The sequence below is a fragment of the Lepisma saccharinum genome, chromosome 11, assembly GCF_977018435.1.
Source record: "Lepisma saccharinum chromosome 11, izLepSacc3.1, whole genome shotgun sequence".
Classification (NCBI taxonomy): domain Eukaryota; kingdom Metazoa; phylum Arthropoda; class Insecta; order Zygentoma; family Lepismatidae; genus Lepisma; species Lepisma saccharinum.
In genome coordinates, this window is record NC_139239.1 from 46,828,676 (window position 1) to 46,854,708 (window position 26,033).

At 37.1% G+C, this 26,033-nt stretch overlaps 1 protein-coding gene across 1 annotated transcript in view; it reads left to right on the forward strand.

Annotated features, from left to right (window-relative positions):
* Positions 1–26,033, forward strand: part of LOC145995229 (5'-nucleotidase-related protein-like) — a 70,396-nt gene that overhangs the window by 16,223 nt on the left and 28,140 nt on the right. The window contains exon 2 of the mRNA XM_083131793.1: positions 23,774–23,958. Coding sequence (XP_082987919.1) covers positions 23,774–23,958 — 185 coding nt within the window. The remainder of the gene's footprint in view (positions 1–23,773; positions 23,959–26,033) is intronic.

Below are 26,033 nucleotides of genomic sequence, written 5' to 3' on the forward strand. Positions count from 1 at the left end.
TCCACCTGGTTACGTGCCTGATGTGTTTTTTCGTTTTATGTTTAATTCGTTCATCTTCATCACTATTAATCTAAACAGGCGGAATATAGCAACTTAAATTAACTAATATATATGTATAAATTATTTTTGATATCTTTCCCTTTAAAAAATATTCAGTTCCGTGAAAGAAGTATTCTCGCTGCTTTTGAAGATTAGAGAGGAGAAACAATCACTATTTTTGTAAATACAAGGATGGGGGGAGTCAGCATATAGATGCTTTAATTGCTTGAGCTTTGAATTTTCATTTAGTTTGCTTCATCTTCAATATTTAAGCTTTTCCCTTTTGATAAATTTATGTTCAAGTAACAGAAATCAGCAAGACAGAAGCAAATGTAAAGTGAAAATTAGCGTAGAATTGGTTTGCCCATGTTATTCAGTTTTCCTGTTCTTTGCACTCTACCGGGTATGTTTTCCCTAGTTCAGCGGAGGGAATGGAAAAGGCTCTGAAGGTTGAGAGTGCAACCGGTGGACTCTCACAAGAAGGAGCTTACCCTGGGCACGAAATCACCGCGCCTGAGAAGCAGTGTTTCCTCCCCCCTCTTTCCTTTCTCCTCCCTCCTCGCCAAGGGTTGTAAGGAAAGCGGGAGGAATGACGTCAGGGTGAGATTTCCTGAAGTCATTCCACCAGCTGGAGAAAGGTTCCCGGACATTCGGCCGCAAACGATTGGAAGTATTCGCGCGCTGGAACCATATATGCATCGAAATTGGTTTGGAAGAATATTGCGAAGAAATGTATATATATATTTAAAAAAAAAAAAAAAATACAGCCGGGTCATCTGCGATTACCTAGATGACCCAGAGTATACGCCGCTGCAAGGTATACATGCTTTTGCAGTTTGTAGAGTGCACACGTTGAAGTCTGATGATTACTTGCTGTAGTTTCTCACATATCAGGATTTAGGAAATGAATCCCTTGTACCAAGTAAGATGTACTTTTGGTTTGCTCCAGAGTTTATATCTAGCTTCTTCCAGCAAGAACACCACAATGCATTTTAAGTCGGCCATTTCAACGTGGAGCCTCCCAACATGATGACCCTCTTATCGTCTCCATATAGTTGTGGCCAGCTCAGAACCACTGAATCCGGTTAGATATTTTGAATATTTGTTGACCGCAAGCAATATTTAGAACTGTCATGGTTTCAGAAGATTTACGGTTTTTTGAGTGACCACAAACCCATGTCATATCATTGCAACTTATTTAGTCATCAGGAAACGAAAGCAGCAGTGCTGTTGCATTACATGGATGTGTTGAGGTTTGAAATGATATCCAAACAATGTTGCACAGTGTAATTGCTATCAACTCGTCTGAGCTAAAGAAGTTCATAACATGGTAACACCAGGCGGTTTCTTTACTTGCAATTTCTTAACTCATCCGATCTTGAAGGCTGAAAGGTTCTGAGCTTAAGTCACTCACTCACTCTCTAGCATTCTTAAACCTGTAAGTTTATGGCTGCAGCAACACAAGCCTTCCATCTGTCCCTATCCTGAGCAAAATCAATCCAAGACTTTTCATCTTTACAGATTTTCTTTAGGTCCATCTCAACGTTATGCCTCCATTTTCATCTTGGCTTTCCTACAGGTCTCTTAGCATCAGGTTTCCCTAAAAGAATCCTATAAACTCTTATTTCCTCTCCCATTCGTGACACATGGCCTGTCCATCTAAGCCTTCTTGATTTATTATTCTAATAATATCTGGACATGAATGCACATTATGCAGTTCTGAATTATGTAACCTTCTTACTCACCTGTTTTCTCATCCCTTTTAGGTCCAAATATTTTTCTAAGGATTTTTTTTCCAAATGCTCTTAATTTATGTTCTTCTTTTAATGTAAGGGACCAAGTTTCACATCCATAGAATACTACAGGCAAAATTACTGTTTTGTATATTAGTGTCTTAGATATTATACGAGAAAATAAAAGTTTATGAAGAGAAAAGTGTTCTGAGCTTAAGGCTTTCCGGAAATGTATAGTTATTGGGAAACATCCTAATCTAGTATACTCGTTTTGACGTGATTAGAATGGGCTATTTTGATCCACTTTTGTCAACATGAGGATGTTAGAATAATAAAATTTCTCTATCATGAAAGAACCTTCAGCACTTATAATCATAGGGTCGTTATCTTTGTTGTAAGTGGCCTTGTTGTCAACCCAGATCTGCTGATTTCTAATGAAGAAGTACAGAGCGATAGTGGTTTTTGGATGCCTCAATGGCTGACAATACTATGCACTTGTGGGTGATAACTACAGAGAAATCATAAGAAATCAAGTAAACAGTACACTGGACGTTCTAGGTGTTGAATGGAAAATCTTGCTTCCACTACATCATGCGAAAGTGAAGGAAACGATTTTGAAATCTGATCAAAGACGGAAAACGATCTTATGAAAAATTCATAACAAAATATTTTCTAAATAATTTTCACTATTTTCGTGTCACTAATTACAATGAATATGTATTTTTCTTTCGATCAATTTTCATAAATCAAATTGGGTTGTAAATAAATTATATACTTAGTTAAATTTTTATTAAATATAAATTTATAAATATAAAAAATCGTATATTAAGGGTTCAGTTCGCCTAAAGTCTTCTAACAAACATCTCGTAACCTTACAAGATATAAAATACTATTGTTTAGTTGGAGAATTATTAAAACTATAAACTTGCCGTTATTCACATAAAGTATTATAAATAGTGAGTTTTTCTACAAAACTACTATTTTTAATTCTTCAAAAATAGATTTATTAATGTATTTTTGAAGTTTGCACTATTTGGAACATTTCTGAAAAAAATGGAAGTTGATAGGTGCTACCGTTCCCGATATATATCAAATCAAAAATATTCAATATGGCGGACTCTTTTGAAGATGACGGCCGTCAGAACGCAGATGGCGATTGGCTATTCGACTGAACATATCTTAGGTGGTACAACAATTAATTCTACCAAGCCTCCTGCTTTTATTAAAAAGTCAATGATTCCCGACATAACCGCCGGATTGTGATAAGGAGAGAATTCTTTGGTACTATCCTCCATTTGGATACACATTTTATGGTGTACCCTTCATTAAATTATATTAAAATTTATATAGTTTTAAAGCTTATAGAATAGGCTATAACTTTTATTGGAAAAAATTTCTTGTCATTTAATTTGTTCAAAAGTTAAAAGGCGAAAACTTTAAAAAGTACTAAAAAAATTTCCCGTTTTGAAGATTATTTTTTAAATTACTGCCTGCCAAACCACCGATATTATCGAAAAAATAAATAGAATCATTTTGCAGCCCATCTAATGAGGATTAAGACGGAAAAAAGATTACCTGCCAACGACGATAAGTTAATGACCGAGAGTCTGCGAAATTGATGTTTGGGTGGGGGGGTGGCGCTGGGGGGAAAGCATCGCGAGAAGGGGCGGATACTTTTGGGATTTTGCAATACTAGTAGTGTTCTAACAACTTACCAAAATTCAGCTTTTACGGAATTATTCCCGACATTGGCCATTCTTTGTCCTTCATTGACTGTGCTATATACAGTAGACCAACTTCGTGACCTGACGTCATACGATGAATGCCTGTTAGGTTTGGTTCCCTTGGCATAAATACACAGAAAATGTACTGTTTATGCTAAGATAACTAAACCCAACAAGTCTAACCTAACAACTTAGGTATTTAGAGTAACAACGAAACCATTCCACGGTGACGTCAGAACTTAAGGTTGCTCCTGCGTTGTGCGATAAGAGAGACCCCTCACGAACTTTTTGTGTGAATTCAGCCCCCACTGAGCCAAGCCAGAGGAGCAGTGACGGCGTCAGCCTGGAATAAGTAGGGGGCTACAGATTTTGAAGTCAAATTCTAGGGGGCTAACTAATACCAGCTAATAATACTACTGCGGTGTAATGTTACCAGTGACATACTTTACAGTCTTATCGAAAGATAAATCACAGATGTTAGAAAGGTAATGTTCCATCATATACAAAAGTACTTTTGAGCACGATTTTTTTGTGTCAAATAAAATGCAATAATTTTATGGTTTTATTTTCCTAAGCCATTATTGAGTGGAATAATATCACAGACTTGCTATCCATATGAACAGTAAAAAATACACCATAAAAACTACTCATTATCAACTCGCTGAATATATGTATAAATACTACATGTAACACTATCTCTATGGAAATAGTGTGACTACCTTTTTTTTTGGCTAAAATGAGAAAATGTACCACAGCAAGAAACTACGATAAGATACATATGTTTTTATGAGCATGTATAACCTTGTTTAAATCCAAATCAAAATATCTTGCAAGCTCTTTCTAAAAGAACAGAATAAATAGAGCACTCAAACCCTCGTTACCAATTCGATTACGAAGGTAGCACTTGATTTTCCGCAAGCAGCCGTTGATGGGGGTGTGCCGATTACAATAACAAAAGTTTATAAAGTTCGTAAAAGGCAATTTTGAATGTTTCAACTATTGTAAGCAGCAGTGGCGGATCCAGAAATTCCTGTTGGGAGGGGCGAATTTCAGAGTCGGGTACCTCACCGAACCTACAATTGCACTGTTTTATATAAACAATAGCTATATGGTTCTTTTAGCAGGAGACAGCTATGCTCTACGGATTAGCTTTTTAAAGGGGAGCAGGGCGGATAGAGGATTATTTATTGTACATTGTTATCCATTGGCGTAGCGACATATTGCGGGGCCCTTGGCGAGACCAGAATGCACAAAGCCTCAATCCGTTCTTTAAAATTTACATCTCAAAGTGAATAAATACAAAATCTTCAGGCATGCATCAGCAAAAGTAAATACCGTATTTCTTCGAATCCCAGGCGGAAATTTTTCTGGGGTCTTTGATCTTGAAAATTTAGGTGAACCGTGGATTCGATTGCATATTGATCAGAGTACGTATGCATAAACGGGGGTACAAAAATACAGGGCGCCGGCTCCCGTGGCATAGTGCTTAGCACATCACACTACGAAGCCAGGGGTCCCTGGTTTGAATCCCGGCCTGGACATTGGTGTTTGTAAATGTCCATTCGTCAATTTCATCACATCACTCTTTGCAATTAGCCAAATACAGGGCGCCTGAAAATTGTCACCTGCTGCCTGAATTTTCAAATTCAGTGCTAAAAAATATTATTAGTATTTTTTTAATATTTCTAGTTCGCTTATGGAAATTTCCATTGCATTTTTTCTTTTAAATTACGAGCACTGTATATGTTTTTTTAATGTTTGTGTGTTTTCTGTATCATGTGTAACATTACATTATAATAATATACAATACATGCTATTCTATATTTTTTCACTGTTGCTAGCCGAATTTTAAAATCTGTGGCGATATGGCAGGGTCGGCCATATATTAGAATTATTGCATAGTTTATCATGGTGTTACCAGTTGAGTCTACTTGAGGGAGACCACTGTCTTACAACAATTAATTACTTTTAAACCAACCCAATTAATAAATTAAATGTTTTAAGATCATATATCAAAATGTGTAGCTTTATTCATGGCGTTCTTAGACCACATTAAATAAAAAGAAGAAAAAGAAAACCTAGCTCCTGAGAAAAAGGAGCTGGCGCCCGAATCAGTTTTAGTTCTTTGCAACCCTGTCTATAAATATACCATGGTAGTAGTGTAATATGGAATGAAGTATTTGCAAATTTCAATAATGAACTTTTCTCCTCGATGTTTTACCGAACTACAAGTATTGGTAAAAAAAAATTACCCTTAACGAAATGTTGTTTCCTTTAAACTTATTGTGTTAGAACAAGCAACGTTTCAGAACAAAGAGTCAGTTTATTTTTATTGGTGAACTCTGTGGTTTGTCATTATGCTCTTTGCCGTAACGTGGTGGTCAGTGAGCCAACTTTTGCAAAATGCACATGAAAAGGACATTAAAAATGAAGAGACAGAAGCATCACTCATATGATGCAGTACTTAAACATAAAATTATTTTGTGTGCTGAGGAATTTGGAAACTGTGAATCAATCATTGCAAAAGACTCAGGAAACAAAATTAGTAAAATTTTGTCTTGAAAAATCAGTCCAGTATATTCTTTATTCTGTTCTATGAGTTCAGTATTCTTACGGTCGACAATTTACCGTAAGTGAAGTGTCCGTTCGTCGTTGGAAAGGTGACTGACAGCAATCTGTCTTCATCCATCAGCCTCTCTCTTATACGTGGGAAGAAGTGGTACCGTCTCCTGGCGTGGAGGCTTTTCGTCCATTCTTCCTGCCACTCCTGGATGATCTGGGAGTTAATTCGGCAATGGTAGGGGCATATCTGCCAATTACTTTGTAAACTCTCTCTTCTTGACCTTCCTTGCACCAGCATATGGCGGCTCTATGTTTGATGTGGTGATGCTCTATGTGGTTCTGGGTTAATATGATTAATCTTTCCTTCTGTTTTTGTTATTATTATTTTGTCGATAGGCCATAACGCCATAATTATCAGTAATGTTGTTCGAAATGCACCTGTCATTCTAACGATCGCCTTCATTTGTGATGATGTTATTTTTGTTACATACGTTGTACAGTGCGTTCGTTTTGGCTCTGGGCCGATATAGCGCGTGAACAACTTTGAAAAACTATTATAACACAGGTTAGTACTCGGTATGCAATATAAACATAATTGTCTACATGCTAAAGATATGTGCGTAAATAAGCGAGACGTTACGAGACAAAAATGCCGGCATCTGCGCCATGTCACGCGCTATCTTGAGCCAGAGTCAAAACGAACGCACTGTATATTTTAGGTAGTCTACTTGGCCCGTAGAAAGAAACAATCGCGTTGTAGATTATGAATATGTGTGAGTTCATAAGCGACATAGAGAGCCTGAATGTATTAGAACTTATTGCAACCAATTTATTTATTACTGACTCAGCTTTTGAAGTTACGTAATCCATGTCAACTTTGCATTTCTCGTAATTTCACACCTAGATATTCAGCTTTCTTTACGCTTCTAAATTTTTCTCTGAGTTTTATCTGTGGATGTTTATTAGCATTCAGCTTACCCTTTAGGATTATATAAAGTGGGTCTCCTGGGTGGCAATCGTCAATTTCGCCGTATCACACAAGTCCTCGAAAAGGCTTATTGCAATATTGGACTTCCTCTCAACCCTGTCCTTGAATTATCTTATATTAAATCATCTGCATAGTATATTTGTTCTTTTGATCCTGAAAGATTTCCTAGAGATGGTTCAAAGTTTAGATTCCACAATTCTGGACCTAGAATTCATCTCTGTGAACATCCTTGTTGTTGATTTTGAGGCCGTGAATTTAGGACATCTGATATGCTTTCCTGTTGGCGCAATAGCTTCCATAATTCTGTGCAATCTGTGTCTCTTAAGATCCTGAAAAGATGCGACTTGGTTGGTACAGGTAGATGTCAGTTCAAAGCCTCACAACGCCGTCAACGTCTCTACCATCTGTGAGGGCCTCTTTTTTTCAGTTGAAAGAGGGACGCAAGGCTATTTGTACTTACAGCCTTGCGCCGGAGAACCAACTGCAATCAACTTGATATATCGCTTGCAAATACACTCGATATATATGTCTATTGCATCTGTGTATAACCAGATCTCGCTTTCATGTCCACAGCGATCTCTTGTAATACACCAATCTTCCTTTTGAGTCTGCAATATTGACATGTTTAAATCTAAGGTAATAAATAATGCACAAGACACTGGGAATACCTTTCACTCAAGCTAACCTTAAGGAATTACTTCGCAGTCCCAAAAGGTAAAACCGTTAGTAATCTTACATTACATACCTACTATTTACATATCTACACATACACGCTAGCTATCAAGACTTACTTCATTACGCACCTACATTTCCTGAAGTGACGTGGAAAAAAATCTCAGGGATTACTGTTATTACTGTAATTGTACTGTGGCAAGCTGGCCAAGTTCACCCCAGCATAACAACAGTGGATGCTGAGCAAACGTAGGACCTTCCCGACCCAGCAATATACCATAGCTGACAAACTGGAACAGCTCGGAAAACGTCATGTACTATCACAACTAGTATAGGGCCACCAACGCATAGGCAGGCCCATTGTCCTAGTTGGAACTTCCACGACGTCTCCTACCAAACGGTAGGGAAAAAAACCTTATCGGGAGAAATCCTACAGTTTTTCCTGACATCCGAATAACAAGAATCCATGAGATATAGGGTGGAAACGTAACGTGTAAAGTGCTTTTAATAAAAATAATAAATAAATTAAAAAAAACTGCCTAGGTTAGCAACTCTAGTGTGTTCAATATGGAAACAAGGCGTAATCGTGTTACAGAAAGAATCCAAGTTACTTCAGAAAAATCCTGTGTGTTATATTTTGTGCTAACATAATATAACACACAGGATATAACTAGTGGATAAATTAGCAGATAAAGAGAATAACTAGCATTCATTCTGCAATCTAATCTATCAAGCTGTATACAGCAGCGGTGATGCGATTCTATGAGTTGATTAGACGCCATCTAACTTAAAGCTGGTTGGCAGGCTTTGGCACTCTAAGACCTGCCGGCCACAGGTTTTATCTATTTTAAAGACAAACGCCTTTGAACGTATATAGCATTAATAAGGGTCCCGGGTTCGAATGCCGGCCTGGGAATGGGTGCTCTTTGTCACTGTCCAGTCATCGTCATCTTCGCGCGTAGTCAAAAGTGGCAGAAACTAACTAACTAACTCTCTAGCCTTCTTAAACCCGAAGGTTCATGGCTGCAGCAACACAGGCCTTCCATCTGTCCCTATCTTGAGCAAGATCTATATACTCTTTTCCATCCCTACCGATTTCCTTTAGGTCCATCTCAACGTTGTCCCTCCATCTTCGTCTTGGCCTTCCTACAAGTCTCTTACCATCTGGTTTCCCAACAAGAATCCTGTAAACTCCTCTTTCCTCTCCCATTCGTGCCACATGGCCTGCCCACCTAAGTCTTCTCGATTTAATTATTCTAATAATATCTGGACATGAATACAAATTATGTAGTTCTAAATTATGTAACCTTCTCCACTCACCTGTCTCCTCATCCCTTTTAGGTCCAAATATTTTCCTAAGAATCTTATTTTCAAATACTCACAATTTATGTTCCTCTTTTAATGTAAGGGACCAAGTTTCACACCCGTATAATACTACAGGCAAAATTACTGTTTTGTATATTTTAACTTTTAGTTTCTTAGATATTAAACGAGAAGACAAAAGTTTATGAAGAGAGAAGTAACATGCATTTCCTGAATTAAGCCTACTTTTTATTTCCTCTTTAATATAATTTTCATTTGTTAATATTACTCCTAAGTATTTGAATTTGGAAACTGGTTCAAACGAGTTGTTATCAATAATTAGATTTTGATTATTACCTAACACTTGGTTTCGGCCTGTAAGCATATATTTAGTTTTCTCTTTGTTAACTTCCAAACCTATCTCTTTAGCAGTTTTGAAAAATATTTTAGCATTATTCTTAATTGTATTTATATCATCCCCCAGTAAGTCTACATCATCTGCATATGCTAACAACTGAGTCACACCATTTAATTTTAGTCCTTCTTTAGTTTCTTTTACCTTCCTTACAGCATATTCTAAGGCAAAATTAAAGAGCAATGGAGATAATGCATCTCCTTGTTTTAACCCATCATGAATTATAAATTTGTCAGACATATTATTACCCACACGAATTTTACTTTCTGTTTCACTGGTGTATATTTTTATCATACTAACAAGCTTCTTAGGTATTCCAAACTCTACTAATATATTATATAATTTATCTCTTTTGACCGAATCATATGCTTTTTTGAAATCAATGAATAGCTGATGGACATTTTGATTATATTCCCACTTTTTTTCAAGTGTCTGTCTGATGTGAAAAATTTGATCTGTAGTTGATCTGTTACATTTAAATCCACATTGATAATCACCTATAATTTCATTAGCATATGGTGTTAGTCTTGTTAAAAGAATGTTAGACAATATTTTGTATGTTGTTGAGAGTAGAGAAATTCCACGGTAATTATTGCAGTTCATTTTATCACCTTTTTTAAACACAGGAACAATTATGGATTCTTTCCACTGTTGAGGGATTTCTTCTTTATTCCATATTAAACAAATTAATTTAGGTTCTGGAACTAAAGGTTCTGCTGTGTGGACTTCATTTACTTCTGATTTATCTCCTACATGGACATTTAAAAGGTCATTAAAGTAGTTCTTCCATCTATTTAGAATATCGCTTGGGTCAGCTAGAAAATCACCGTCTCTATATTTTATCAAGTTTACTTTAGGTTGCCACCCCTTTCTAAATTCATTTACACCTTTATATAAATCTCTGATATTTTTATTTTTGCTGTTTGTTTCAATTTCGTTAATTTTGCTTTTCAAGTAATCTCTTTTTTTACTTCTAAACGTGCGGTTAACTTCTCGCTTTATTGTATTATAATTGCTTAGATTTGTATCATCCGAGTTATTTAACCACCTAAGTCTAGCCTGATTTCTTATTTCTATTAGATTATGACATTCATTATCAAACCATGGCTTACTTTTTCTTGGTTTATGGTATCCTATAGTTTCTTTAGCTGCTGATTCTATTGCATTACGTATGTGCTCCCAATTCTTATTTACGTCTGTTTCATTTATAATTTCATCATCATTTAAATCCTGCAAAACCTCAAATCTATTTGACAGTTTAATTTGGTAATCTTTCTTAATTCTTTCATCAGCAAACTTTCCTGTATCAAATTTCAAGTGGCAGAAAAGCCAAGTATAATAAGCCAAGTCAATGTAGCATTAATAACATAAACACGCCGGTTCGGTGACCGAGTGTGTTAAGTGGCCGACTTTCGATCTTGATACCGAAGTTCTCGGGTTCTAATCTCGATCTGGGCATGGGTGTCCTTGTAAGTGCCTTTCCTTAATTTAAAATCACATCATCACTAAATTCGCATCGTCGCTATTAGCCAGAATTACAGAAAGGCGATTGAAAATAATAAAATTCAAAAACTTACGTACTATCCTGCAGCTGTCAGCATCTCTCCACTTCTGAATGGAAATCCGGTATTAAAAACTTTTACCTTAAGTAAAAGTACAATAGATTTTTGAATGTAGTTCCATAGCTACTGTAACGAGCTTCAACAATGAATAATAAGTGTTGCATGTTAAAAACATTGTTGTGCTGTTGTGTGTTAGATGACTTTCACTTACAAAGTAATCTAGAATGTAAAAGAAGTTTCGAACATAAAGAAAGTAAATATTGAAACTGAACGTGAAGTTAGTAAATCTCTGGACTTGGCTAATTTTTATTTTTAATATAGCCATTTTGACTTCGTTGCTCATTACCTGTATCAGTTCATTTTGAATTCCAGAACGTGGATAATTATTGTGAATCTCATTTTATTGTGTTCGTCTGAAATGTTCTTGTGGCAATTGGTCATATTTCGAAAGAAATTTTCACCAAATATGTAAAGTTTCTTGAATTTTTCGTTCTTTCTGCTGGGTATAAAGTTTCTCGATGTTCTCGAACCGCTAAGTTATGAGAAGTCAAAAATTGTGTTTATGCTTATCAACCTTTGTAAGAGAACGTTTCATTGTTGTTTTTTGGCTTCCTGAATATTATAAAATAGATGGCTATCACTCGGTTTATTTAAAATACTAAATAGTTGACGTATTCAATCAAAGTATAATGTTTCTCTAGAATTTATAACCGGTTCCACTTAAAAATAATAATAAGCCCATGGGGCGCGAGGCCCCTTTGCCCACCCTTTGCTACGCCTCTGTTGTTATCATAATTCCTCTCATTGTCACGGTAAACTGAAGCTCAGATACGAGGAGTAAAAAGAATAAACAAAGAAATAAAATCGCATTCTTTGCAGTGGTCTCAGGTCAGATTCCATTTTAAGGCACCTTGTAGACTCGTTCTGATCCAAATTTTAACTGTACGTCGAGTTCCGATTAGCCTATCGTGAGCATACAGTGGACTTCTGGAGCCTGTTAAATGTCTTGATAGAAATACAGAACGAATGAGTCTTGAATATTATTAGAAATAATAATATATCCAAAAACATGGCAGTTGGGAGGGGCGATCGCCCCTATCGCCCTCCCTGTGAATCCGCGCCTGGCAAGCATCTGCTTAAAGGTCTTTATTTTGAGTTCCTTTCTCCCTCAAAGTGTACCATATAACTCTAAACTGTTCACATTACAACAGTAGGGAGCGGCGAAAGATTGTAGCTTTTCGTGCTTCAGAAAAGCGGCACTAACTTAATAAAGTAGACATCAAATAAACAATACCACACTTGGATAGAAAGTGTGTTAATGATACCATATTCTCTGCAGCGGCGGCGCCAGGATTAATCATAGGGGTGCTGAGGGGGTGCGATGCTGAAAATAAGGAACACATGAAACACGCATGCAACCTTTCAAAACTTGGGGAGCAAGGTGCCAAAATGGGGGGGGGGGGCAAGGAGCGTTTATTTTCCCTTCGTAGATAAGGTTTAGCATGGTGCGGGGGCAGGGGCGCCGACTTGTCAAAATTATTGGGGGGACTCTGTACACTGAAATAAATGAATGAATGACTCACTCCCTCCCTTCTTCAAAAATAAAAATTACGTCTTCGTATAGCAGTTTTTAAGCAGCTATTATATTCCTCATGCAAATGAAATGTAACATGAAAAACTTTTAGAAAATGTTTCAAAGTCTTTTTATGTCTTTTGTGTCTGCTCATTTGTTTTCTTACATAACAATTAACATTTTTATTTAAAAATAGGCTATGTATTTACATTAAGAGGCCAACCTAACAGTTTTATGCCGGCCTCGATAGCCGAGCGTGATGGGTAGTCGACTCAACTCGCTTTGATCCGGACGGAGGTCTCGGGTTCGAGTCCCGGCGAGGGCATGGTGTGTTTTAATGTCCGCAACAGACTTGTAAATAAAGGACATGTGACAGGTGCAAATAACTTTAGTGTTGACGTACCCATAAAAGTAACGAATATTTAAGTTTTAGTTAATTATTTACATAAATGCTAACACAAATCGCAGGAGAAAATAGTTTTACTTTTTTGTTCTTGCTACAATATTTTACTTTTTTTCATTTAATTTTTGCAATAATATAAAAACACATAGCACGCCGTGCTTTAGCAATAATGCCTTTGATCATAGCCGTTCCCGCTTTCGCAATGCAGACTTTTCATAAGCTTTCCTTGCGTACTTTACTGCAAGCCAGTGTTAAATAAACTCAAAGACTTCAGAATTATTTTCCTCTTATTCTTTGGAGTAGAGGAAGAGATTTCGAGGATAACTAAATAGCTATCGTACATATCAATATTGCCTGAAAGTTGTGTTTACGACCTCAAATTGTTCAGAATTCACTAAACAACATACTGGTATAATTGTCATATCACCTCGTTATTTTGAAACTCTTTTTAGTAAAAATGTTAACCATACTAATAATTATATACTTAGTATATAGTAATAAGTCATGTGTTTTGCTGTCTACGGTCATAGCTCCCCCAAAGTTGATAGTTTAACGGTCTCAGTCCCCCAAAGTTGATGGTCTAGAACATTTCAAATGTGTATTTAAAGTTAAGTACATGTGGCACAATACAGAGTAAACTTTACAAGAGAAGCAAAATAATACATTAGATCCTCTTAAGAAAAATTATTTGAGGGGCTCTGCACCAACATCATTAACATTGAGAGGGCTCGAGCTCCCCAAGACCCATGGAGTCGGCGCCTATGTGCGGGGGCAAAAATAGCAAAAAGGGGGTCAACTGCACCTTAATTGCAGCTAATATTGCAGTGAAATATAATAACTTTAGATTGACATTCATTTTCCAGGGAGTCTGTACCCCTTTGCCCTCCCCCTCGACGTCCATGATGATATGTATTAAGTCTTATACTCCAACAAAGTGGTCGTACAGTGTAAACATTCAGATACACGTTGTAGCCTTATTGAACTATGTAGTGAAATACAAAATGGAATTATCCTTGTCTTAAAATCACAATTTTTTAATCTTTTCAATGCAACCCATGGAGGTACAAAACATATAGCACATTGTACATACCTTCCGTCTGCCACTTCAGGACAAAACGCAAAGTGCACAGCAACTTCGTCTTTGTTAAAATCCCTTCTGCCGCACTATCCCCAACAACGAACTGCAAAATTTCTTCGCGAACATTGGGCCTCTTCCTAATAGTTTTTGAAAAAGCCTGAAATGGTATGTTTACTAGACATGTTACTTGGAACAAATACATAGAACTAGAACGTATTAAGAAGAAAATTACCCTTCATGTTACAACTCGCAATAAATAATTTCCCGAGCACGACCTGGTGATACCTTGAAAGCAGCTGAAATTTTTGCTCCAGTGTGAGGAAAGGAAGAACAAGTAGGTGGAAAATAAACCGTTTATCAACAATGCAAAAAGGAAAAAGGAGAGAAAAAAAAATAACATTAAGCTGTACGCAATTATCGAAAACCACAAACAGACCACTTGAAGAAGCAAAAGAAAAAAATCATAACAACAATGCTGACGAAAGAAAAAAAACGGCCGTTGATCTTTATAGAGGCTGCCGCCAGTACAGAAAAGTACTATGTACTGTATATCGGCATCTCTTTCAGAGCAGTATCAATGCTTGCCTGTTGTATATATTATAATTACAGTCTTACTTTAGTGCCTAACATTCGGCGCTCAATATGACATGACATAATATGACACAGTGTTTTCAGTTGAACTAGGGGGTGCGGAAGAAAATTAAGGGGTGCGCAAGCACCCCCTCGCTCCCCTCTGGCGCCGCACCTGATTCTCTGCCATGATGAAATATCTTACGACTGGAATTCAGAACTTAGGGCTGCACGGAATCAAATTTGACCATGACGTACTGCAGAAATTATTTTCTAACATCACAAATTATAATTAATTAACATATAGGACTAGGACTGCGAGCAATAAAATAGCCCAAGCCTGCTGATTTTCGCACCGTATTGGATTTGTATTAAGATCCAGTATATGCACAGAGGCTAATCTGGACGAGAGCTACAGTTTCTAGTGGAATTTGAACCACTTAATGAAATGTTACCTCCACCGGAATCGAACCCGGGTCCCCTTGATATCAAAGCAGCAATTTTATCGACATACTATTAGAGCTGGGAGCCCAATTTTAATATTTCCAAATCTTAGCATTTAAGAATTCGTACTTCGTACACTCTTTGATTTTTTAACATCGTATTTCTTCCTCTCGAATATTTGCAGCGATAAGGATACATATAACAATGAAACCAATGAGAAAGCATTGCTAACACTCATGCAATTGTCGGTACTCCAATGAGAAACTAACAAGCAGAAATGAAGCATAACGCTTCTTAAGATTTTTATTGCCGTCGGCTTTATATAAAAAAAAATGTCACACCTGTAGGATCTATTTCGAAATATGGTGATACGATTTATGGAGGTTAATAATTAATTGCACACATTTAGTTGCACATGCCAACAATCAAATAACAATCGCACAGCCACCGAATACGTCCACCTACCAGGCAGGCAGAAGATTTCGTAACAAGTTGGGCGACTCATATGATTGCAGGCTCGTAGCCAGAATATTATTTTGGGAGGGCTTAATCCCTTATCGAAAGCTGCCATCTAATGGCGAAAAAGTGGGGAGATAGAAGCCCTGAAGATGAATTTCTCAGTATATTTCAACTTATTGTACAGGATGTTCATTCCTGCTAAGGAAGTCAAATTAATTACCACTATACATTATTTAAATTAGATATTTGTAGGATTTTGAGAGGGGGTTCCAGCCCTCGAGCCCACTCTTGGGCTACGTGCCTACATGATTGGTCAGTTACTAGTATCAAATGATCAGTGGCCACTGTTATCCAGACATATCAGCAGTTGCCCCCTCTCCCTCTTGATTTTAGAACACATCGTAATAAAGTTGCCTTGCGATCTAACCGAATCAGAAAATGTACATGGACATTGTACTTGCTCCAATGGAAGTTTTATAATGGAAAATGTAAACTTCTACATTTTAAGTTATCGGTCGAAATGCGTACACGATACTACAAAAATCTAGGGGGCTACAGGGGGTGCTGAGACCGGTTTTGGGGGGCTTCAGCCCCTCCTAGCCCCCCTGTAGCGCCGTCCCTGCAGAGGAGCCTATCTGCTTTATCTACTGGCGTGCTGAGAAAACGCGAGGGATCGAATGCAGTAGAAACGCCGGTGAAATGTGGAAGCAAATGGAAGGTGAAATGACTTAGGGACATTTGATGTTTTGAAGAATCCTCCCAAGGAATAAGCGTCCTTGTGAGTTTGTATGTGTGTGTATTAAACTAAGTGCGTTACAGATTTATTTGGGTATGCATGTGCAACTGTGCGAATAGACAGAAGCTGCCACTGCGATTATTGATGATTAGATGAAGTAGATAAAGGAACACTAACAAATAAACACCTTCGCCCAGGTCAGGACTCGAACCTGAAACCTTTCGTTACGAGATCGTCAGTCATGCTTTCGGCCTGAAGCGACAAGCTAACAGTAACAGTAAGATTTGGGTGTACAGGACAACCGACACTTTGAATACACTTATTCGTATTTATGCATAAGATAGTGAAATCAGAAAGAGCGGACGGAAGATGTAAATCATTGATAGAGTTCCTTCCCTCTGGAAAAATGCCTTGCTTCTTCCTTCCACCCGGCGGTTACCGGTTTCCAAGAAAGGGAATCCCACGAAACGTTGAAAACTAACAGTAAAACGTCAGTGAACCTAGTCGGTTCTCGATCTACATATCCCTTCATTTACTTCTCTTATCTCTAAAGACGTTTTTATATGTTATGAAAAAGAAATCGTTTGCCAATCTTCTGGTGTCCCAAAATTCTTGATAAAAGCAACAGCCGTTATCGCTTGCAAAGCAAGGTAGATATGGGCGTTGTCTATTCTTGTACTTTCCTGAAGCAAACAAAGATATGACTTGATATAATGCGCCATCACGTGTCAATTAAGCAACGAAACAAGATACAATGCGAACCATTGTTTACACCACGTTATCAACAGGAATGTCAGACAATGAACGGAAAGTTGAGAGCTCGCACGTAGGAAACTGCAAGAATGTATGGATTGGGTTATCATCTGTCCACTGGTGGATTAACATTAATTTATCCCTAGCTGTCGACCACTAAATTCATTCATGGTTGATATATCACTACTAACTATAGTTAGGTCGCGTTGCGCGATTTTAAGGCGCTTTTTCTAGTTAAGGTCATTGGCAATTCCTTAAGTCCTGGAGTAAAGATTGTGAATTTAGTTATCTTGTTCCTTAAGTCGATTTTCGTGCAATGCGTGAAGTTCGGGACCGGGAGGCTAGTTTATTATTCAGTGAAAATCGTCTGCTACTTGCAGATAATGCACGTATGTGGGCTTCAAACTGCACTAATTTGGAAATTACGATATAATTTGAACAGAGAGCGATATGAAGCAACATGCACAAGATAAGTGTGAGAGAGCATCCCCGATGGGATGGCGTAGTGGTAACTTCGTCGCCTTGTAATCAAGGGCCCCCGGGTAGGATACCTGGTGGAGGCACATTACACAGTGGTTCGGATCCCACTTTAAACTGTAGGTCCAGTCTCGATTATCCTATCCGTGCATAAAGTGGACTTAAAACATCAATTCAATTCAAGATAATTGATTGATTGATTGATTTGCTTTATTCTACTTCGCTTCTTGTGCCACTTTTGGCTAATTTGCGAAGATGGGGATGAGTGATCATATGATGAAATTAAACCTTCAGTTTAAAGTGGGATCCGAACCACTTTGTGCCTCCACAGGGTATCGAACCCGGGTCCCCTTGATCACACGGCGACGACGTTACACTAAGCCATCGGGGAGGCTACCTTTGTATCGTTGTATGTATGGTCTCCTGTGTATTGCTCATAGGGATATATGTGCTGAGTGCTCCAGTACCGCTTCGGTTTTTACCCTGGGTAAAGAGATTTTAGAGACACGCATGGTGATTTTTTATACATTTTAAGGGGCTTGGCCTCATATAATATGACGGGTGAAAATAGCCTAAGTGCTAACGCATACAAAATTTTAATTTCAATCAATCAATAACATTCTTCCATGAACATCGGTAACAATTAAACAAAATGAATGGCTAGTTAGTACTACAACAGCAAAAACAACTATTATTATTATTATTATTATTATTATTCATAATAATAATAATAATATCAATTATTATGATTATTATTAAATGTGATTGTATGTATATAACAATAATATACTATTCAATAGTCAATACCAGTTACAATACGTGTAATTAAATGGGACTAAGGACACATGCTGGTAGAAGAATTCGATGCACACACTACATAATTCATTTGTTTTATATGAATTCCAACAACCAACAAGTGAAGTGAAAACCAACAAGTGTAATATATCAAATTAAAGAGAAGCGTTTACGCTACAATGTTTGTTTGGAACATTTTCTTCTCAGATGCCTAGATTATTAATAAATTAATGATAAATATAAAATTAATAGTAAAAAATACGATTATTTTTTACTAATCCATGATTAACTACTTAACGGTTGCTCCTATCGAAACACTAAAGATAACATTAAATATAGAACATATATTAAGCTTTCATTGAAAAAATAGTTTGTTGAGATCGGGCCATTGGTTTCAAAGATATAGTTATTTTTTTTCAAATGTCAACATCCGCCATCTATGATTGGCCGTAATTTCTATTAGCTACCACTTTGAGATAGAAATCATGTTTTTTTGGCATCCATTCATAACCACGTTACTGTGGTATAAAAATTTTTCTTTTTCTTATCTTTCTTAAACTGTAATCATACACCCCTCATTTATTCTCGTTACCAAACACTCTGCAAACTTCTCTCACTGATTCTTGACAATTCTCCATATTTCCACTACCGAACGTACTAAAGTACCCGATACTTCCCAGGAAATCCTTCCCTACCTCTTCCCTTCCTAATGATGTCCCGGGTACCAACCGTCGTACCGATGTTCATCCCAGTCCGACCAACTCTTGCTGGTATCCCGCAAGTCTTCTTGCATCAAGCACCACTCGTTCTTTCATATCCCTTCCTAGTATTAATACTTACATCTCAAAGCCAATAATATTCTCACTATCTCAAACATAACATACTAGAACATAGACCCTGCTTAACATTCATAGAATCGTGTTAATGTCTATCCCTCATCTCATTCCTCAACACTAATGCACACGACACACAATAAAACTTATCCTAACAAAACATTACCCACCCAATTACACACTTATGTAATTTCGTATCTGTGTTCATAAATAATATTAATGTTAAACATTAACACATATTTACTTCCTACTATTACTAACCTTTATCCTAATCTTCTTAGCTTATAGAATGATGTAAAACCACCTTTGTTCAGGAAAACCGAACAAATTTGGTTCTTCACACTGGGGCATTCATGCCAATGTCACAGTGAATTATTATAATAAAAAATGGAAAAAGAAAAGCGGGGGAATACGTAAAAAATTCGGGGAACTTACGCCCTGGGTTAGTTTTCAGATACCAGGGCATAAGCGCATACCTCCGAAAGTACATAGTTTGACTACCTTTTTTTTATCGATCCGTATACATAAAAATAATAATCGTTCTATGTAACCATATCTTGTATACTGTTTAGGAAAATAAAATCGGTGTGATATAAAGGAAAATTAGTACCCCCAAATTATACCAACATCTTGGCTGGCCTATAGACTATACGTCCTAACAGGAGCAGAAAGGGTCTAACAAACAGGCCCCCCAATAAGGAACTTCACCTTGGAAATTTTTTGGGGGACAACATTTTATACCGATTCTATATATATTCACACAAAAATGGTGGGGGGATCGTATCGTTTTATTGACTTGTTATTGAGTTTTAGTTTTGGTTATTATGTACAGTTTTTCTACCTACCTGTGGGTGATGGCGGCGATAGGGTTGAAATGAAACACCACCTCTTATGCCTTTAGAATCGGGGGGCGTGGATTCGCATTAATACAAGCTTAGTCGGGCAGACAGACTGTGAAGAATACGGTTCACTAACAATGGCAGTGAGCCTAAATTATCTAAAGTAAACATATATTGCTTAAATATGTCTATATTATACAGTGACGCCACAACAGGGGGTCATTGCCCCCCCCCCCGACCTTCAACGGAAGTCAATTCTAGAGTAGCAAGGAGGGAAAACATTGACGGCCAAGGACACCTGCGGGGGGGGGGGGGGTGGCACAGAGGAGCAATTACCCCTTCGATTTCAAATTTTATGCAAATGAAAATTCATTTTGTAAAATTTTTCTGCTTGCTTCACTCGCATTATCTGCTTTTCTCGTTTTCGTCAAGTTCAGAGCTGTAGCTAGGGGCGGCGGGGGTCGGCCTTGGGCGCCGAATGATCTAAAAAAAGAAGTTGTAAAAGAGAGAATGACATGGCGTCCAGTGAAATAATTTGCGCCCTATTAATCAATATTATTATCAATTACAAAAATTGGATCTAAAAATTTTCTTACTCGCTTCCCTCGCATTCTGCTTGTTTTCTGTGATGTGATGTATTTGCATACGTATTTTCCATTTTATGTCGCTCCATGTTGCATATGTGTAAAACATATGTTGTACATGGAAGTTACACATGTATCTTCGGAATGCATTTATCATTCATTTTCTGCCGTTCAAAAATACAGTTTGTGTGCTTGATTTCCATTATTAGCTAATGTGAAATTGACGGTGCTGAAAAAAATAATTCAAATCGTATGTTCCAAACAAATGCTTTAACACAGACTTCTACCCCCTTTTTGCGTAATCTATGAGGAAAATAACTACCGGTAGTAGTAGTAGTAGTAGTAATAATAATAATAAATATATTATTAATGTTATTATTATTGGTACGTTTATCCTGGTACTTGCCCCTCCATCAGACAAAAATTTGTGGTTGCACCTCTGATATTATATTTCTCTGCAAATTTTGTCTGACAAAAATAATTTGAGTAATTAATTCGGCATAAACGGAGGGATGTTCTACCATTTTGGGGGGAGTGCATCATGGGCCTTCGGGGGGATGGGCACCCCTTCTGGGGATTGAACTATTACTTCTGCGAAACTTTATCTCAAGAAGATATTTAATTTATTCAAGAGAACTTGTAGGTTTATAGTATGGTGGTATTTAGAGGGGAAGGGGTTTGGGGTTTCAACCCCCCTTAAACTTATGGTATGTTGGATTTATGAAAGTTCATAAACTAAAATCAGTAACTCAGTTTGAAAAAATTATTCAAAGCTTTACAAAAATACAACAGAGAGAGAATGCTAAGATGATCAAGCTAGAATTTTGAAACATTTGGTATTCCTGAAACTGGTGCATAAGAGGTGTTATTCTAGGAATCACAGCTCAACCTCGACCCCTCCACTTTCACTTCTGCTGTTCTTTCCAGTGTTGTTCCTGGTTCAGACTGGAAATTCCCTTTCCAACATTTAAATTCCCTGTTCCATTAGGCAGTGGTTTCCCAAAGTGTGCCACAGCGTCTCTTTATGCAAAAAATGTTTCTGAAATTGAAATGTGTGTTTGTTTTTTAACTTAAGGCAAGCAACCTAATCACACTTGACTTACTTAACTTATTTTCTATCGCTCCTGGTGGAGCATAGGACCTCCGTGAAGAATTTCCATCTTGTCCGATTCTTCGCCAAACTCTTGACCTCCAACCACACCTACTCTTGTTGCAGCAGCTCCTGCTCGACATCCTCCAGCCTTTCGGGGCACCGCCCCAGCTGCCCCAGCCTAGTTATGTCCCTGGTTTCAAAATTTTAAGCTTTATGCGATAGGTCAAAAACATAAACCATATGACTATAATTTACATCAAATTTGAAAGCTTTTTCTTGAACAAGGAAACTAAAAGTTAATAACATAATAGAAAACTATGCACTTGAGTAAACTATCTGTATGAAATGTAAAAAAGACAATGAAGAACAATTGTTCTGGCTATTCACTTATCTGTTGGTTCGAGTAGAAAAGTCTTCTCAAGGATATAACAACAGCAATAATAATAATAATAATAAATGGAATAACATTAGTTTATGAGATTTTATTTACTATTGTATAGTATTCATTACTATTTTTATTCAAATTTTATCAATGGCCTGATTCCTCCTAAAAAATGTCCGGCGAACCTCCCTCCCCGAAATTTTTTCCTGTCTACAGCCATGATTTATAGCTAGTTTACATGGCAGACAATGTAGCTCATTGTCTGCCTGAGCTTCAATTATTTTGCTCATAACCTTGAAGCCCATGTTCACATTCAGATATGAATTATTTTACTCTATACAGCTCGCAGATTGGATTGGTTTGCTGATTTGGAGAAAGCTGTTAGACCGAGAAGATCACATGTACACTTTGTGTTGATTTTAAACAGTCACAAACAAATTGTAAACTGCTGGTCTCTACTCAACTCGAGGACAACAGTGACCACATATGAATGTGCTCACCAGGCATGATTTACTGACCTGAACAGAGTTCCTTATTGGGAAGGTCACATCCATGTTATTTTCTAACCATGTGGAAGTTTCTTGATGTAGTGCTCACGTTCAAATTTAAACTGAAAACCTGTAAGAAGGCCAATTCCAAATTCATTTTCATCATCAGCAATATTTGTGATTTTCCTTTCATGAGTATGAGGTGAATTTGCTTCATGCTAATGGTAATACACACTGACCCTTCCTCCCTTGATATCTAGAGGTCTAAGTGGCAGGAGGAAGTCCCCAGCATCATTGTCGGCAGAAACAAAATTGTCGTTTGAAAGTAAAATTTCAGTCATACTACTAATACGTAAAATTTTATTTGAATATATGCTAGCCTTATATCTTTGAACAAATTTTTAGTTATAGTCGAAATCACTGTTTCCTTTCAGTTGTCTCATGTAAAGGGTAGGGTGTAGGTGGAGGTAGGGTGTTACTGCCTTCTTTAGAACAAAAGTAAAGTTACAGAGGAGAACACACAAAATTACTTATCCACATTGCTATATAACATTTACAACCTCCCCTCTCCCCTTCTACACACACACTTTGTGCTTTATGCAAGCTCTGTTGGTAATTCATGAATCCAAATGGAAACATTATCAAATATTATGATTAATGATGCATCATGAAGTCATCATTCATTTATATCATCATGATTAGCGACAGGAGCACAAAACCGAGGTAGAACTTTTGACCAGTTGCAATAATCAATTCAGATTTGTGATTACATTTCTCTTTATTAATTTCCATAAACTCTTCCTCCAAGGGTCTCGAAAATATCAAATTTCAATAATGAAACATTCACAATTATTTGCCACAAAATATGAAATTGCAACTAATCTGAAAGACTTACGCAGTTGAGTAGAATTATGCCAAATATTAAAATTACCGTGTATTTAGAAAATATATCAAAGTCTATGATCTTACCTAATGTATTATGAAAGGAGAATTTTCTAGACTATGTTAATTTTTCTATTCAACACTATCCTACAATTATGTCACAAACCATCATGATTATTTATATTTTGTTTATTTATTTATGTATTTATTAATTGGGTGTAATTTTACATTTACATACCATAAACTCCTTACATACTTCTGTCCATAGTTTGAAAATTGAAATTGGATCTAGTTTTGTAGAGATTGATGATTGCTAATATACCATACGTATTGTGGTACAGTTTTGGGACTTTTTTCTGTAGTTATCTTTTCTCTATTTTTATCCAGAAACCGATTGCTATGGTGGATTGGCAAGACTTGTCCAACTGAAAGCAGACATCGCAAAAAATTCAACAAATTCTTTGTGGATCAATGCTGGGAACTTTATAGGAAAGGACAAACAGTCTCTTTTTGATATATTGAAGTTCAGTCCTGCTGAGGCAGCAAATGCTACAATGCTTTTTGATGCCATTGTAAGTATGCCAAATGCATGTTCCCTTTCCTCTAGATCTTTTTTTTTTTTTTTTCAAATTTGATACTAATCCTCAAATTTCAGTTTAATTTAATTTATGGACCTATGTTTCCTGTGGGTTTGGTCCAACCTTCAAAATATTTTTCTACACAAAGAGACAAGGAGAAGGTTATATACAAACTAGTGACTTTAGAAGCCACAGGAGAGATTAGAAGAGAAACTGCATACTAGCCTCACAGAAAAGACTGTTCTAGTAAAGAATATGTACCAACACAGGCAATAGTGGATGTAGGAAACAGGGGATGCATCCTTCTTCAATAATCTAGGAAAATGTACTGCGTATATGTAAGATATTGGTGCATTTTACAGCATGTTCCTGCAACTAATTTAAGGTAATGACGTTTATGTGTGCATGCAACTATAAGCATTCACCTCAAAATACCCAGAGCATTAAATGATGGAGATAAATAAGAGAGAGAGAGAGAGAGAGAAATTCAATGAAGATATATAGTTAAATGGGAATGAGCTACATTATTTTTTACTTTTAAAGGCAAGGGAGAGCTGTGTTTACAATGCATAACTACATTATGCTCATTTATACAAATCAGCATCCCAGTGAGATATTCTGAAAATTTAACCTGCTATACTGCAACAATTCTTATTTATTGTGTATATTTATTATACATTAATTAGATTTATTAGAAATAAAACACCAATGCAGCCAAGCAATGCAAGTAAGGCAAGAACAGAAGTCCGACAACTTCAAATTTTCCAGCAATTTCTATACATAATATAAGGTATGCCCAAATGAAAAGGAGACTACGGTTATATCTAAAAAATATTATGTTACAGAATATTTGCACTACATAATATGTGAATTACAATTAATGTGTAACATGATACCTACACATAATTGCCATTGATATTGATGCACTGATCCCAGCGCGTAGAAAGGAAGTGGATGGCTTCAGTGTAGAAACTCCTGGGTTGCTTACGGATCCAGTTTTCCATGGTGTTCTGCCATCCTTGTCACAGGTGAACCGTTGACCTTTCAGTGATTGTTTTAAGGGGCCGAAGATATGGGAGTCACATGGGGAAATATTGAGGCTGGATGTAGGATGTGTGAGGACTTCCATTGAAATGTTCTCAGCAGGTCAAGGGTCTTCTTGGTCACATGTGGCCTAGCGTTGCCCTGCAACAGCACTATCCCCTTCAAGAGCTTACCTCTGCGCTTGTTTTTGATGGCCTGTTAAAGACTCAGCAACGTGTTGCAGTACCGCCAGCCGATGAGTAGAGGTCCTCCATCCTGCGATAAATTTGTGAAGCATGCTCGCCTTCTGCGCGAAGAAACTGGATTACAGCTCTCTGCACTGATCTGGAGGAATCCGTAATGCATCCGTCCATGCAAAACCACTCTCGCCAACTGAGGAAACAGCAGGCGAAACCGTTCGCTATACCTGCAAACTGGGACAAACACTGCACCATCTATCGGCAAACATATTTACCTTATTTGATTAGATACAACGCCGCTACAGCAAAGGTCTCCTTTTCATTTGGGCATACCTAATACATACATATATCTATTGTATATGTGAAAAAGTTGGTTTACTGGCAGTTAACCAAGTAACATGGGAGAATATGCCACTGCAGAATCCCGAGACTTTGACAGATAAATTCCATGAACAGACAGAACTAGTGATGTATACATCTTTCAGGCCTGCTTCAGTTTCTACTTCATGAGATGACAACAGGTTTCATATGTATAGATTTCTAGCACCCTTGAGAACCAAATTAGCTGATCTGTAACTGTGCATATCTGTTCATTCATTTTTATCTTTGTTAGTATAATAGCTTCTGAGATATTAGCAAATTAACATGAACATCTCACAATGATATATATTTTAGCTTCATTTATGAACATCGTAAAACTGGTGCTGATGATTTGTAGAACATTAATGATAAATTGAACAGCTACCCAGATAGCATGAAAGCTTGTGTGTAGCTTGTCAAAGTTAGTTTGGTATAGCATGCTTAGTGTGAGCTTGTTCTTGTGTCATATTTTTCTTGAAGTGAGAT